The 15,400-nt window shown below is 50.1% G+C and overlaps 4 protein-coding genes across 4 annotated transcripts; 3 read left to right on the top strand and 1 right to left on the bottom strand.

Annotated features, from left to right (window-relative positions):
* Positions 1-81: 81 nt before the first annotated feature.
* Positions 82-1,080, bottom strand: SCP_0103830 (GTP-binding protein; the record flags this gene model as incomplete). Its single annotated transcript, XM_027752620.1, has 8 exons — positions 82-212; positions 270-546; positions 597-602; positions 655-682; positions 734-794; positions 850-908; positions 964-988; positions 1,044-1,080. 8 exons carry the CDS (start codon positions 1,078-1,080, stop codon positions 82-84), a joined length of 624 nt encoding a protein of 207 aa, XP_027608421.1.
* Positions 1,081-1,431: 351 nt separating this feature from the next.
* Positions 1,432-4,332, top strand: SCP_0103820 (hypothetical protein; the record flags this gene model as incomplete). The annotated part of the gene is made up of 12 exons (XM_027752619.1): positions 1,432-1,822; positions 2,208-2,365; positions 2,471-2,575; positions 2,635-2,700; positions 2,758-2,826; positions 2,882-3,015; positions 3,077-3,107; positions 3,159-3,265; positions 3,322-3,628; positions 3,679-3,720; positions 3,776-4,255; positions 4,315-4,332. The coding sequence occupies 12 exons, from the start codon at positions 1,432-1,434 to the stop codon at positions 4,330-4,332; spliced, it is 1,908 nt and encodes a 635-aa protein (XP_027608420.1).
* A 251-nt stretch (positions 4,333-4,583) lies between these two features.
* On the top strand, positions 4,584-5,148 carry SCP_0103810 (hypothetical protein; the record flags this gene model as incomplete). Its single annotated transcript, XM_027752618.1, has 3 exons — positions 4,584-4,796; positions 4,847-4,987; positions 5,038-5,148. The coding sequence occupies 3 exons, from the start codon at positions 4,584-4,586 to the stop codon at positions 5,146-5,148; spliced, it is 465 nt and encodes a 154-aa protein (XP_027608419.1).
* A 651-nt stretch (positions 5,149-5,799) lies between these two features.
* Positions 5,800-7,308, top strand: SCP_0103800 (Probable hexaprenyl pyrophosphate synthase; the record flags this gene model as incomplete). The annotated part of the gene is made up of 3 exons (XM_027752617.1): positions 5,800-6,867; positions 6,923-7,096; positions 7,147-7,308. 3 exons carry the CDS (start codon positions 5,800-5,802, stop codon positions 7,306-7,308), a joined length of 1,404 nt encoding a protein of 467 aa, XP_027608418.1.
* Positions 7,309-15,400: the final 8,092 nt, after the last annotated feature.

The following is a 15,400-nucleotide window of genomic DNA, read 5'->3' as shown; positions in this document are numbered from 1 at the left end:
GGGGTTAAACTGAACAAGAGGTGAGCACCGTGTTCACAGAGCCAAGACGGGCACTAGCGGTGCAGCAGGCAGGATGGTTCTTCAGCAATTGCACTGCTCCCCCTGACCCGGCGTGGTATTTGCCTGCCTATTGAGATCGACTCCTGCTCTGCCCGGTGCTCCTGGTCTGGCTCCTCTTGCAGATGGAGCCACTGTCAATGGCAATTTCTTGGCTGTAGTCATGGTTAGGACGCAGAATTATTGAGGTAGGGATAGAGATTCCAACAGACCAATTGCAGTGAATATCTCTGTGACGCCTTCACCGGTCTTCGCACTCGTCTCGCCCCACATCAAGCCCTCTTCCTCGGCGTACTTCTTCGCTTCTTCTTCTGAGACCTGACGTCGCGCAGAAAGATCGGACTTGTTACCGCAGAGAGTGATCACGATAGATGGGTCCGCTTGGCGCTGGAGTTCACGGATCCATGACCGAGCCTTCTCCAGTGATGCTGCCTGTGTGATGTCGTACACTACGACAGCGCAGTTCGCATTGCGATAGTACATTGGTGCCTGAAGAATAATGAATATAGAGGCAATTCACGCAGAATCAGAGTACATACGAGAGACTACGCATCATGGTCAGCACGGGCCTAGAGCACAGGCGTAATCGTCACACACCTTGTATCGTTCTTGACCAGCAGTATCCCTACACACCTTGTTGATAACATTAACGCAGGCTAGATAGAAGGTGACGTACCATATCTCAAATTTGACCGTGGTCTGGTCATCCAACGTTACCGTCTGTGTCAAGAACGCAGCTACAAAATTACCACGTGTTTCAATAGGTGACCTGTGCAAGCAACGCAGACATACCCCCAATAGTGCTCTCCCGGTAATCATCGAACTGGTCCTTCACAAAACGCAGTACCAGACTTGGGCAAAGCGAGTCTTAGCACACCGGCAATAGTGTGAAGCCTGACGCAATACCTTGACTTCCCAACGGCCGACTCTCCTGTCGGTGATGTTAACTTCTTCAAGCAATGTAAGGATGTGCATATGCTACTCACCGAGTAAGACAAGCTTGAACTGATGTTGTTTTGACATAGCACTTGGGATGGAATGGAACTGAGAGCACTGGTGGAGATACGGGTGGCGGAGGCGATGCCGACCCCTCCTAAAAAGGAACATTTCTCACGGTGCCACGCCGATACCAACCGTGAAAATTTGAAACCGCCTGACTTGACTTGTTTCCCTCATCGTCGCCTCGCTGGCATCCTTCCCCTCCTCTGTGTTCGACTTGAGGCCATCAATCACATCACACTGCGTGAAGCCGACGTTCGCCACATCGTCTGAGCTCGCTTTAGCCGTTGGCAGAATATTTGCAGAACCTACTGCGACTGTCTCGCCGATTGTTCAAGCTTAGGTTCAAGGCCACAAGTCGAAGGCGCTAAGAAAATGAATCGACACCATCCATATGGTGGGCCGTATGAGAATCCATCTCCGCGAAGAGGTGGTCCGTCGTTTGGTCCAGACAGATCCCATCGCTTTTCTGAGCGCGGTGGCCCCCGCGGACGAGGTTTTGGCCGTGGGCGGGGTGGTGGAGGCGGAGGTGGTGGAGGAGGCGGAGGAGGAGGCGGAGGCAGCTCCTATGGGGTCTATGACGGAGGTGCTACACCATATGATCAAGGTCCTTCACAAGGCGACATGAATGGTTACAACACGTATGAATCTGGGCCCGCGCAAGATCCCTTCTACCAGAATAGCAACTTCAATTCAGCAACACCGGGGCAATACTCCTCGCCTGATACTTCTGGTCGCTACAATCAAGATTTCGGTGAATTTGAAGGTGCGCTTGAAAATCACGTCGAACTTAAGAGCATGAGTTTCAGGGCCTCAGGATTTGAGGCGAGTCAGGAGTCAGGCGTTGCGTGTTGAGTATCTTTCTATCAAACCTTGAGCCGTCAGTCAGCGCGTATCATCGTGTGAGCTCGAGCTTTGGACAGTTCTCTGCTTCACCCTCTGGGGTTCTTGGAACTGAACTTTGTGACACAACTACCGCCGTCGCTGCATCTAATTATTCGGAGAGATTTTTTCTCCTGTGCTACCTTTGAGCTGAGGCCTTGCTCTATCTCTCCCGTCTGTTTCCAGCGTGCTAAGTTTCTGTTCTCCGATTATTTTTGGCCACGTCGTCCATGTAACAACCGTTCTCACATGTCGATTCACCCCGATAGACGGTTCAGGTCCTTCGTTTGGTCAGGGTAGTTATGGTGGTCGACCACCGAAGCGCATTCACCGTCGTGAAAGGGACGATAAAGTCCACGACTCAATAATCGAAGAGCGGATTCAGCGAGAACGTCCATGTCGTACCTTGTTCATTCGCAACATTAAGGCAAGTTCAACTCTCCGATACCGGACCTCGGGGTCATCCGACGCTCTCTGTGGGTTCATAGAAAGAGCTCAGAGCTGATGAGATGCCCTTCAATCCGTTTTACAGTATGAGACCAACAGCGATGATGTACGTCGTCTGTTTGAGGAGCACGGCGAAATTCGCACATTTTTCGATCTGATTGCAAACCGAGGGATGGTATTTGTTACTTACGTGAGTCAATCGTCCGGCCGGAAATGTGGGTAGGAACTGATGCGATGCGTGTTTGCTAGTTTGATTTGCGCGCCGCGGAACGCGCCAGGGAACGGCTGCAGGGGTCAGAGATTAGTGGGCGTCCAGTGAGTTTGCTCGAGTCTGCAAGCCAGCCAGAATTTGAGAATGAGTTTTCGTTCCAGATCGATGTTCACTATTCATTACCTCGTGACGATCACAGTTCCCGAGGAGACAAGTCCGATAAAAATCAGGTATGCATCTGGGCGATACTCGACTGAATACCAGGCTCAACGTATTCTGCGCCAGCAACTGCAAGGCACACTACTTGTCACGTTAAGGAATTCAGCCACAGGTCAAGCAATTGACGATAACGAAGTTCGGCGAAAGTTCCAACAGTTTGGAGATGTGAAGTCTGTGAAGCCTGCTGGAGATCGAACCGAGTGCGTGCAGCCATTCAGTCTTCGAGTTCTCATCGACCCATGATGACTTTTGTTCCATCAGTCAGCGATACGTTGAATTCTATGATACAAGAGTAAGTGGATATTGAGTGTCTTTGGATGTTTTGTCTCACGTTTTCCTGTAGGCGTGTGAGGAGGCACACGATCGCTTGCGGCACCAGGGTCTCCAGGATGGAGTAATGGATATCGTCTTCGGGTCTGACAGCGATGATCCCCGCGCTGCTTCTCCTCGGTACGCTCATTACCTGCATGCTCTTGACCTATTTTCTGACTCGCTCGGGTCGACAGAGGATACGACCGAGGACGTGACTGGGATGAGCCTCCGGTACGCGGGCGTCGTGGCGGTCGCGGTGGGCGTGGCAGGGGCAGAGGATATGGCAGCGACGACTGGGATCGTCGAAGCGAGTGGGGCAGAGATCGCGATCGTGGACGTTCTTACGAGGACGAATACGGCAGGAACGGACGTGGCAGGGGTTATGATGAATCGTTTGATAGTAGGACTAATTATGGACCTCCTACTGGACCGTCCGGTCCCTCTGGCTATGGCACTCCCCCTGTCCCGCCCCCGTATGCGCAGCAGGCCGCGCCTCCCCCGGTGAGTCTGAACTTGATACTCATGAAAATGATACTGACCTATATTACTAGCCTGTTGACGAACGCCTGGAGCAAGCGAAGAAGGTGCAACAGGTGAGCAATGCGCAAGTCTGTTCCCTTCGCGAATCCTTATTGATGTCCTTCACAGTTATTGGCCGCTCTGAAACAGCCGCAGAGCGGTGCTGGAGCACCCGCTGCTCTGCCGGCGGCCCCGGCACCCCAACCAGCGATGCAGCCACCCCCGATGGCACAGCCAGTAACGAACGCGCCGTCATACTATGCTCCGCCGCCCATGCCAATGCCTCCACCGCAGCACCCTACATATCCCCCGAGCGGCATGCCTGCCCAAGCAGCGAACTCTCCGTACTCAATGCCACCGCAATCATCGACGCCCCAGCCCTCTGCGCCGCCTGCTGGCTCGTTGGCCAACTTCCCATCAAATATTCTTGCGTTGCTGCAACAGAGCGGACAGGCGCCGCCTGCTCAGGCAGCACAGCCCTCGATGCCGCCGCCGCCTCCTGCCTCGTACGGGATGCAATCTGGACCAATGATGGCGTCGCCGCCACCTGGTATGCCTACGGGGCCTTCTGCCTCGCAGCCTTCCTACCAACAACTCATGGCGTACTTGGTGCGTGCAGTTGCTGTTTGTTATGTGAATGGCATCGTGACGATCCAATTGCTCCCCAGTCGCAGAAGCGTACGTGAGGAGTGCCAGTGTAGAAAAGTGAAAGCGTAAGTCAATCTTGGACCTCGAGTGCTTATTGGCCGCAGAAGTAATTAATGTACTTGGTGTACATCGTCGAGCTTGTCTATAGTCTTCGTCATCTATTTCTTTATGTTATGTTATGTACGTTTCGCATAGTTTTCCTGTAGCTTTACCCGGGGTGATCAGGGTCCTGGGAGCTGGATGATCGGCGCGTCCGAGCGCGTCTGGACTGCCACTTCGACTTATTGACATGTTGAACCTCACGAATGTGCGCAATTTGCTCTCGCAGGTGCTCGAGCTGCCAGCGCTGCACACCGCGGTGCTGTTCACCCCGCAGGGCGAGCTCATCTCGTACTCCGCGGACGCGTACACGCCAAAGGACCACGTCCGTGTCGTCGTCGGCCTCGGCGGGGAGGTGTGGCAGGAGACGAAGACGCAGGGGATCGGGATGGTCGCTAGCGAGGTGCGTCTGCGCATATGTGGGAGATGGCGCGAGTTTTGACTGTTTTGTAGGTCGGGCGGATCGTCGTTCTGCCTGTCGGCCTGAAGGAGGAGGGACCGAAGGAAGAGGGGGAGGAGGATGATGATGATCCGTTCATGTTGCTCGCGGTGAACGCTGATGACTCAGTGCCCTGGAGCGAGCTCGAGAGCAAGGTAGTCCGTTATGTTTCAGTTTGTCTTTGCGATGCTAACGCTGACGACAGGCAAGAGAGCTGGTGAGGCATCTCGAGAGACCCATTGGCAGCTTGCGCGAACGTCTGGCTGCATCGCCGGTGCCCCTTGTGAAGCCGCGCCCTGAGCGCGCGACACGGTGAAATTCGACTGAGTCCGGTGCGCTCCCGGAGAAGGTTAGTCATCACCCAGTGGTTATATTTCGCGGTACATCATGTTGACATTAATATTCTCCCTGGATTAGCCCTGCTAGGCTGCACACGTAACCTACTGCACACGAACATCCAGCGCTCGGCCCACGCGGCGTGGTCGGGTGGAGTTATGACGCGTTCGCTGAGCGGGCTCGGTCTCTACAAATACCCTCGCTCTCGAGCAGCAATTATAGCAAGAGCGTAAACCACGTCTCGCGTAGCGAGGTGCTGCTCGGAGTTCCCTGCGCGCCCGACGTATGTTTGCCGAGACGTAGATAGAAGTCATACGAAGTGTGCATCTCGCATGACTTCCTAGTAGCTACTGTAGGTACGGAGCCATAGGTGACATGGAATGTGATGATCCGAGTACTGGCGGTTGAACTCTGCGAACCAGTGAATTTTTTGAGAATTTTCAGTAGCATTAATTGTAGGCTGGGCACGGGGACGTGTCGACTCGCCGCCAACCGTGACGTTGCGCGTCCATCGTTCACTGTTCAGAGACTTTACCTCCGTGACCGCGAGCTCCCCGAGCTTTAGACGATACCTCGCGACGCTGGTAGTTGTGTCCTTGCCTTGGTCATGCGAAAATGTTCTCTCCCCGGAATGCGCGCATCGCTTCCAACCAGCTCCTCTTCACGCACAGTCACACGCCCATCTCGAAAATTCACCGTCCATGCTCAGCAGAAGCGGTCTCTACCCGCAGAACCACAAACGCAGGCCTGCGATGACCGCGTATATTCTAGCCCCCTCCCGCCAAAACCACCAGCGCGCCCCGACCCGTATACCATGCTCTCCTCACAGTTGGAGCACCTGCGCGGAACCCTCCTCAACCTCCTGGGTTCATCTCACCCATCGCTCACAGAAATTGCAAAGTACTACTTCCTCCACCCCTCAAAACAGCTGAGGCCGTTGCTCGTCCTCCTCTTCTCGCAGGCTACGAACGGCCTTGGCGGCAACTGGCATGCCAAGCAGTGGGCAGCAGAGTGCGAGGGCGCCGGTGGGCGCACCGAGGAGCTCGACCGGCCCCTCAACCGCCCGGATGTGCTCAACGACTGGAACCCGAGCATGCCAGACTACACCGCGTCCTTTCAAAACTCTTTCTCGCTGCGCCCACCGCGCCCGCCATCGCAGCCGCCGCTGCCCCCGCCTCCCCCGCGACGCGACGCTTCCCCACTCGCACCCACGCCGTGCCTCCTCCCGACGCAGATGCGCCTCGCGCAGATCGTGGAGATGATACACGTCGCGTCGCTTCTCCACGACGACGTCATCGACCGCTCGCCCCTCCGCCGCGGCGTGCCCTCTGCGCCCGCCGCGTTCGGGAACAAGCTCTCCATCCTCGCGGGCGACTTCCTCCTCGGGCGCACCAGCGCCGCGCTCTCACGTCTCGGGGACAGCGAGGTCGTCGAGCTCATTGCGAGCATCATCGCGAATCTCGTCGAGGGCGAGATCCTGCAGCTCAAGTCCGTGCACGGAGACGAGCTGGGCGTCGCGGAGGCGCCGAGTCTCGGGCGCGATTACCTCAACGTGTACTTGCAGAAAACGTATTTGAAGACGGCGAGTCTGATGGCGAAGGGTGCGCGCGCTGCGGTTGTGCTCGGCGGGTGCGCGGAGGGCGAGGTGTGGAAAGAGGTGGCTTATGCGTATGGCCGCAATCTTGGTATCGCGTTCCAGGTGCGTGCTCTGTGGCTTCGCGCTGTCGTGTTCCGTCTTACCCTGGGTTTCGCAGCTTGTGGATGACATTTTGGACTATGAGGCTGGCGAAGCTACGCTGGGCAAACCGGGCGGGGCAGACTTGCAGCTCGGGCTCGCAACGGGACCGGCTCTGTTCGCGTGGGAGGAGCATCCAGAGATGGGTCCCTTGATCAAGCGCAAGTTCGAGCAAGAGGGGGACGTCGAGCTCGTAAGTGCTATCCAATCCAATCTGAGTGGTGTCTGATCTCCGTCTTGCAGGCAAGAGACCTTGTACGGCGGTCATCCGGGCTGGAGCGGACACGCGACTTGGCACGGAAACACGCTGAGAAGGCGCGAGAGGTGCTGGCGTTGCTGCCGGATAGCGACGCGAAGAGTGCGCTGGAGGAGCTGACGGAGCGGGTGGTGAAACGGACGTGGTGAGGACGATAAGCTACGGTCTCTGATACCTACTACTGTACTGCAGCTGGCGCGCGACTGCAGTATATGCACTTCCGGGCCCAATGGTAGACTTGCTGGTATTAAGCTCTGTTCCACTGGGATTCGGAACTCTAGATCTAAGATAAACCATGCATTGGAGAAGCCCGAGACACCAGGCAGCGGGGCCGAGACCCGACACCGAGGCGACGGGGTTAGATTCTTTCACAAAGATAGTGACCTTAGAAGGAATTGTGAGCGGCTCCAGGTGAGCATACTTCTCCACTGCGACAACATTTTCACGTAGAGAAGGAAATGCAGCTTCCAGGAATTGCTTATCAGACATTCATCCACTGCTCCACCTGCCACCATCATCTCGGCTTACCCCTATTCCCGATATTCAAGAATATTGCTCTCTACTGCTAAAACGACACTGATGACTATCGTAACGTATACAACATGTTTGCGGAAGATGGCTCCATGTCCAGCGTCGACGCACAGCGTCCACTGCTACCCACCTTTTCGCGCGGATGCCCACTAATGGCGGTGGATGCCCTTATGCTGCGGGAAAGTGTTTACAGATGGCAGCTATATGTCCAGCATCGATGCACAATGCTCGCTACTCCCGCCTGCTTCTAAGGCATGCATTTATTGTGTACCTTCCATGTCCAGCGTCGACGCACAGCGTCCGCTGCTACCCGCCTTTTAGTGCGGATGCCCATCGATGGCGGTGGATGCCCACCGATGGTGGATGCCCTCAGACTGCGAGGAAGTGATTACCGATGGCTCTATGACCAGCGTCGCCCGCTGCTCCTGCCTGTGACTGCGGATGCCGACCAATGGTAGTGTTCTACCTGTCACTCACCTTACCCCTATTTGTGTTGTTCATGAATATCGTCCTCTGCTACTCTAACGACACCGTGGACCATCGTGACATGAGAAGTGTGTTTACAGAACACGATGTTATGGTCAGCATTGAGACACAGTGCCCGCACTGCCCGTCCTGTAACGCGAGTACTTTTGCATGCGAGCATTCTCATCCATCGCATTGCTGTTGTCGACCCCTTGTCCGCGAGCCGTCGCGCTACCTGTATACCCCAGCTCGAGATCCAGCAGTGTGCAGCACTTCCATATTATGCTCCATGTGCACATCGTGCATCGGGCATCGTGGTGAGTGGGGTCAAGTATGCACAGTGACTGTGCTGGCATTCTTCACACAACCTGTAATTACTCTTTCAAATCATGACGTGCAGCTCTCACTCTTTGCTACCTGTGAAAGTGTCACACTTGATGTGTGAACATGCAGCTATGTCCCACTTGCTTTTTTGTGTATGGTGCAGAATATCTGGCACATCCACGTACAACATCCTAAGTGTTTCACACAAGGAAGCATACACTTCTTCCACATATAACAACAGCTGGAGAGCCTACTTAGTCTCATGCATCCTTGATGGATTTCGTGGGACAGTGCTCTTGTTGAAGCAGCTCCCTGAGTTCGGGGTTTTTCCCACTGGGTTTTCCCTTGCCCTCAAATCAACTTCGATGCACTGGGAGCTGTGTAGATGAGTACGCATTGATCGGAGCAATTTCTGTCCTGGATGTGTTGTATCCTAGATTTCTGTAGTGTACTGTGCACGGGTACATAGCAGAGATCTAGGTGTGACAACCCGGCGTTCCTGAATGGGACCAATGCCGGTAATCTACCTACCTACCTACCTACCTACCAGATTATTGCTGATTTCAGAAGTCATATTGCATGGCCAAATACATACAGATTTCCACCTCGACAACCTTCAACTTCAAACACTGATATCTCCTCAACAGCTGGGCCATTTCTCTTGATTATTGCATTTTCAGACTGTCCTCATCCGTGTGCAGGGCATGGTACCAAGAACTATACATATTCGGTCCATTCATGCTCACTGCTCTGGTGGTCATCGTGCTATTGCATAAGCAGCAACAGATGGTATAGTAGTGGTGATAAAATTCTCTCCCAATGTATGATGACCAGCATGAGCATACAAAATGTACTATATTCTAATTTCACTTAACTCATTTCATTCAGCACTGTTTATTTTAATTTTTGTGTGTAATGTTAGATTGAATTTAAATTCCATGTAATGCATCAGAAAAGCTTAACTTATATTGACCTTTTACATAAAAGGATGGTTTATCTTGCTCGACATCTTAACATGCTTATTATCTCATCCTGCAGCCCTGCTTATTATCATTTTATCCTGCTTATTGTCTTATTTGCTCATTATCTCACTTTATTCATCATCTTATTTTACTTATTATCTTGTCTCTTATACATGCTCCTCTATACACATTCTTTGCACTAGGGCTGAGGCAATCAACAGGCTCCCTCAGCTTGTCAGTTTTCTCAGAGATCTAAGCACTTATCTTATAATTTTTAAGTTGATGTATAAACATTATATAAAGGTACTTTTAAACTTTAAATAATTTTCTTCACACTTTCGAACTGCAGCAAAAAGCCTGATGATCTGGCTATACTCTTGTATTTTAAACATAACTTTTTCACCATCTTTAACTATAAGAACACTTCAGGGTACCCTTTATCCCTAGCTCTTAGCAACAAGATCTTCTATAGTATGTCATAGCTAAGAGCTTCTTAAGTGTCAGACTGACCATGGTATCTATTATGTCCCAGAGCATTCTGTGAGATTGCTCAGAGCATAGATAGGATATAGGCTGAGCATATGGAATGATTATTATGTGAGATATCCTACTAGGCTAGGACATTAATTGTTTATCCCAGTATTACTGATTGTTCCATGGTGTCAGGGGTACATAAGGATGTCCCACTGTTAGCAGAAGATGTATTTTAGGCTGTTGTATATTTGTTGTTTCATCTTTTCATCTACTGCCATACTATATAAACTGTAATTACATAGTACAGTAAATCAGTGCTTTATTAACACTTTATATAAAAATGGGACATTCCATTTTAAGGACATCTCATTTTAAGGACATCCTAAAATGTGATTTATTTGTATGCTGACAGCTATTCAGGCTATCATTTGTCTGAATATATCTGTTAGACTACTATAATTACCTAAAGACCTATAGTAGTCATTGTATTATTAAGATTGGAGAGTAACAGGTTCTTAGATGGGATATCCCATCCTATAGCATAATGTCCTGGAGTATAAGAAGTCATTGGATGAATGTGTTTGTGAATGCAACTTTACTGCAATCTTAGGCCAAATGTCTTCCTTGCTTTGTTCAGGTACATTCTATAGTAGCAGACCTAAAGTGTCTCTTATTTGCTAGTATATAAGTAGACTGTGTTACACGGCAGCGAAACACAAGCATCAAGTCAAGTCGTCATGAGACAAGGTCTTTTAGTCTAAGACACAAGTCCGTTCAAGAGACACTTCTGGCGATGTCCTCGCACTGAAGGTCGATCAGAGTTCATTCTTATGACTCGTAGTAGCTGTCTGCTACTAACGGTCGATCTCAGTCAAAGGCAAGTGAAAAGCTGGTTTAATAGTAACCAGGTCGAGATGGGGATCCAGCTTGACGAGGTCGTCTACTTATATAAAAGGTATCCGCAGTACTACGCAGTAATACGGGATTGTTCATTGGCTAGATAAGGTGAAACGATGACTGGGCAAGGTAACGGTGAGGAAGTAATATGTATGGAAAAGCTGAGTAAGATCGTGAGAGATAATCAGTACTAATGGGAATAACGAGTCATTTATCAGAACGAGGTAAGGATGAGGCATACATGCACATCTTGCATGTGTGATAAGAAGAAGGTCCGGAGTTGGATCCGGTGTAGCCCTAGACTAGGGGTTCTGGACATCTGGGTAGAGAATCGGAGGTTGTGCTCTGATGAGTCACGTGTTGGATCACGTGGTCTGGTAAAGTAAAGAGAATGAAGAAAGGAAAAAGAAAAGACGTGCCATAACTGAGGAGCGTTGTAACATCAGCTTCCGTCTAACATTTCTTGTCCCACAAGAAATATTGTAGTCTTCATTGTCATCGGGGGCAATCCTGAACATAATGATCACCTCCACATCTGTAGCACGTCCGTCGGCTGGTTCGTGGTCCTCGTTCATGTGTTCATCCATTGCGATAAGGATGACTGTGATGCAAAGAAGTCGATGCAAGTGAGAAGGAGGGTTGTGATAGCGGGGATCGACCCGTAGGTACATGTGAATGAGGAGGGTGAGGTCGAACAGGAATTGGTTCCGGTGATGATCGAGGAGTGGATGCGGGTATTGCATTATTGGTGTATCCGAGAATGTGTCGGACGTCTTCATCTCCATGCTCCCTCCAGATCTCCTGTGCTGTACGAGTGACCGTACTGCGCATTAACGACCAGACTTGGTCAACTCTAGTTCGGGCTCTACTCGTCCTTTTCTCTGCTGCGATAAGCTCTTGTCTGGCCGTCTGCATCCACTCGACCATTTCCAATGCTCGCTGCATAGAAACCATCGCTTGTCGATCTTGCGGGCGATTTTGTAGGGCAACGAGAATGTCTGTGAAGTCGACGGGAACACGGATGGCCGAGACCAGATGTGTGGCAAATTCTTGTTCGTCTGATGTGTGACTGAGTTCGATAGAAGGCGAGGGCGATGAAGTGTGGATAAAGGGTGTCTGTGTTCGAGAGGGTACTCCATTGACAAGCGTAGGTGATGCGGGGGTGCCCATAATCATGGAAGCGACTTCAGCGAGTATATTGTGAACAAGGTCGTCTATAGCAGAAGTGGGCATTGATGATACATTATCTTCTTCTCCTTTTATACCTTTCGGTCATTAAGGGGATCACAGTTATCTGTGATATGAAATAGAATGTCGTGGATGTGGGTGACAATCAAATAGATGAAAATCCATTGGGCGATAAAGAGTATTCCCACGGAGATAAGAACTGCCTGGTCAGTTCCAAGCATCGTTCTGATCACCTCAGCCGTTAGCGTGTGGGTTGTCTCGTGTGAAGAGTGTATGTTCGATGAGTCGTCTGATAAGGATTCTGTGGGTGATCCAAAGGAAAGCAAGGGTTGTGCAGTGGAGGACGATTAGGAAGATAATGAGGAAGGCCGTCGTGATAGTCATTCCAGTTTCCTCGTCCTCTACTTGATTCTCCTGGTCCTTTTATATGCGTCGAGGGTTTGCTTTGCATTCTGTAAATTGTGGGCAGGTTCCCACGAGTTTTCTGCTGACGAATATCCCTTCCACTTGACTAAGTACCTCAGGTGACCTCGGTATGTCTTATGATTCAGGATGGCTTCGACTTCGTACTCTTCTTCGTTATCGATGACATCAGGTGGTGGGTTCACATAATTCGGACCATGTATGTCATTTTCGCGATAAGGAGATAGAAGGGCGGCATGGAATATGGAATGAACTCGCCAGGTTTTCGGGAGTCTGAGATGATAGTTGGCTGGTCCAATGACTTCAACGATTTCGAATGGCCCCTCACACTTTGGAACTATCTTGCGTGAGGCGTAGTTGACCTTCAGGTTCCTCGAGTCTAGCCAGACCTTCTGTCCAAGTGTAAACTTCGGTGATCCTTGTCTGACTCGGTCCACCATCTGTTGTCGGGCTAACTCGTGCATGGCTAGTGCCTCTAGTCTTATCTTCTGCAACATGTCAAGCCTGGATTCAACCGATAGAATGTTCGTGGTTGGGAATACGGAAGCGAGTCCACGTGGTTTGTATCCCATCATGATGCGGAATGGGCTCATCTTCCATGCCGAGTGTTCCCTCATGTTATGACAAAACTCGAGGTCTGGCAGGCGATCGGCCCATGTTTCAGGGTTATTTCCGCAATAGAGTCGAAGATAGATTTCCAGCTCCTGGTTGACTCATTCTGTTTCTCCGTCCATCTGAGGGTGATAAGCTGTGCTCATCGATGATCTAATCTGGAGTAGTTGATTTAACTCTTGGAATACCTTGGATGTGTATTGAGGTCCTCTATCCGAGATGATTCGGTCAGGTAATCCGAATCACGAGTAAACTTTGTTGTGAAAAATCTTGGCCGTCCCTTCAGCTGTGATCATTTTGAGGCAGGGTGTAAGAATCACCCCCTTCGTAAGGTCATGGTCTACTACGACCATAATTAAATCAAAGCCGTTGGAAGCGGGGAGGTTGGTGATAAAATCTGTGGTGCAACAGAAAAATGGTACTGCGTGTGGGTCTGCGGAGATTGGTTCCAAAGGAATACGAGTTGGGTGAGTATTCAGTTTCATCTGTTGACAGGCGGCACAGCCTTCGATGTAATTGTTGACAAATGCATACATGCCGGGCCACCAAAATTCACGACGTAGGAGTTCAAGAGTATTGAACTTTCCAGGGTGGCCCATGTCGGAAAACTCTTAGCGCCCATATAGTGTCATGATTTTGTCACAATTTCATTGAATATCCTTGAGTTACAAATTTCGTTGCCTTTTAAGGCCATTATAAGGTTTTGTCCCGAAGAAAAATGCCCAAAAATGGTTTAAATGGTACTCAATGAAATTGTGATGCATTGTGACTGTCACTTTTTGGTCACATTGCCATCAAGTACCATTTAAACCATTTTTGGGCATTTTTCTTCGTGACAAAACCTTATAATGGCCTTAAAAGGCAATGAAATTTGTAACTCAAGGATATTCAATGAAATTGTGACAAAACCGTGACACTATATGGGCGCTAAGAGTTTTCCGACACATGGCAGGGGAGTCGTGATGTAGTCAAACGAGGTCACGATGAAGAGGTTTGGATGGTGAAACATAAATCTTTCCCTTGTAAAGGATGACACCATCGCGAACTTCCCAGTCAGAGAGCGAGGATTTTATTGGGAATGGCCCTTTGTGCGCGATCACTTCAAGGGCTTCATGAACAATGAGGTCCTTTGCTGCGTGATTTCTGATTTCGTCAAATAGCATCGGGGAAATGGATCACACAAACAGTGCATCAGGTAAAAGGATGTGATCTTCGTTGTCACTTTCACTGTCATCGAGTCCGTTATGACGAGATAGCGCATCAGATTGGATCATCTGAGTGCCAGGGACATGGATGAGGTGAAGATCGAATTATGATAATTTGAGACTCCATCGTGCTTGTCGGTGGTTTAACTTCTGGGCTGTATGGAAGTACGTGAGGTTCTTGTGATCACTGCGAACTTCGACGGGATGAGGAGAGCCTTCTAGATAATTGCGCCATTCGGTAAGGGCTCGAATGATTCCAAGAAGTTCGCAGTAGAATTCGTAGTTTCATTCAGCTGGATTGAGCGTCTGTGAAATGTAGGCACAAGGATGGAGTTCTTCATTGATATCGGCTTGTCGTAAAACTGCACCCGTAGCAAACTTGGAAGCGTCAGATTCGACAATAAAGAGTTTTGCTTTGTCGGGCAGCAACAACACTGGGGCAGTACTGAATCATTGTTTCAATGCACCAAAAGCTGTCTGACATTCTGTTGTCCATTCAAAAGGTGGAGATCCAGCAGCAGTGCACATAAGGTTCGTCAATGGTTTGGCAATATCCGAGAAGTTGGCAATGAATTTCCGATAGAAGTTTCCAAACCTGAGGCAAGAGCGAACACCTTTTACCATGCTTGGTTCAGGCCATTCTGCAATTTCTTTGAGTTTGATAGGGTCCATGCCGATGTAGTTTTCTCGAATAATCATGCCTAGGAATTCGACTTCCTTAATGTCAAAGAAACACTTTTTCGGTTTAAGGAATAGGTCGTTGTCTTTGAGTCATTGGAGTACGCATCGGGTTCGAATGTGATGTTCTTCCAAATTGTTCGAGAAGATGAGGATATCATCCATGTAAATGACTATTCATCCTTCATCGATCATGTCCTCGAAGAGTGCATTCATCATCATTTGGAAAGTCGCCAGGGAGTTGCAGAGTCCAACGAACATGACCATAGGTTCGAAAAGTCCGTGGTTTGTCTTAAATGCACCCTTCCACTGGTCACCATCTTTGACTCTGACGTTGTTATATCCAGAGCGTAAATCCATTTTCGTGAAAATCGATGCACCCTTGAGTTAATCCATGAGTTCAGAAATGAGCGGGAGGGGATAGGCATTCTTCACCATCCCTACATTCAGGTATCGGTAATCCTGACAGGGGCATAGTGCTC

This window comes from Sparassis crispa, assembly GCF_003851025.1.
Source record: "Sparassis crispa DNA, contig_000000F, whole genome shotgun sequence".
In the NCBI taxonomy this organism is placed as follows: Eukaryota; Fungi; Basidiomycota; class Agaricomycetes; order Polyporales; family Sparassidaceae; genus Sparassis; species Sparassis crispa.
This window is presented reverse-complemented; position numbering and strand designations above follow the sequence as displayed.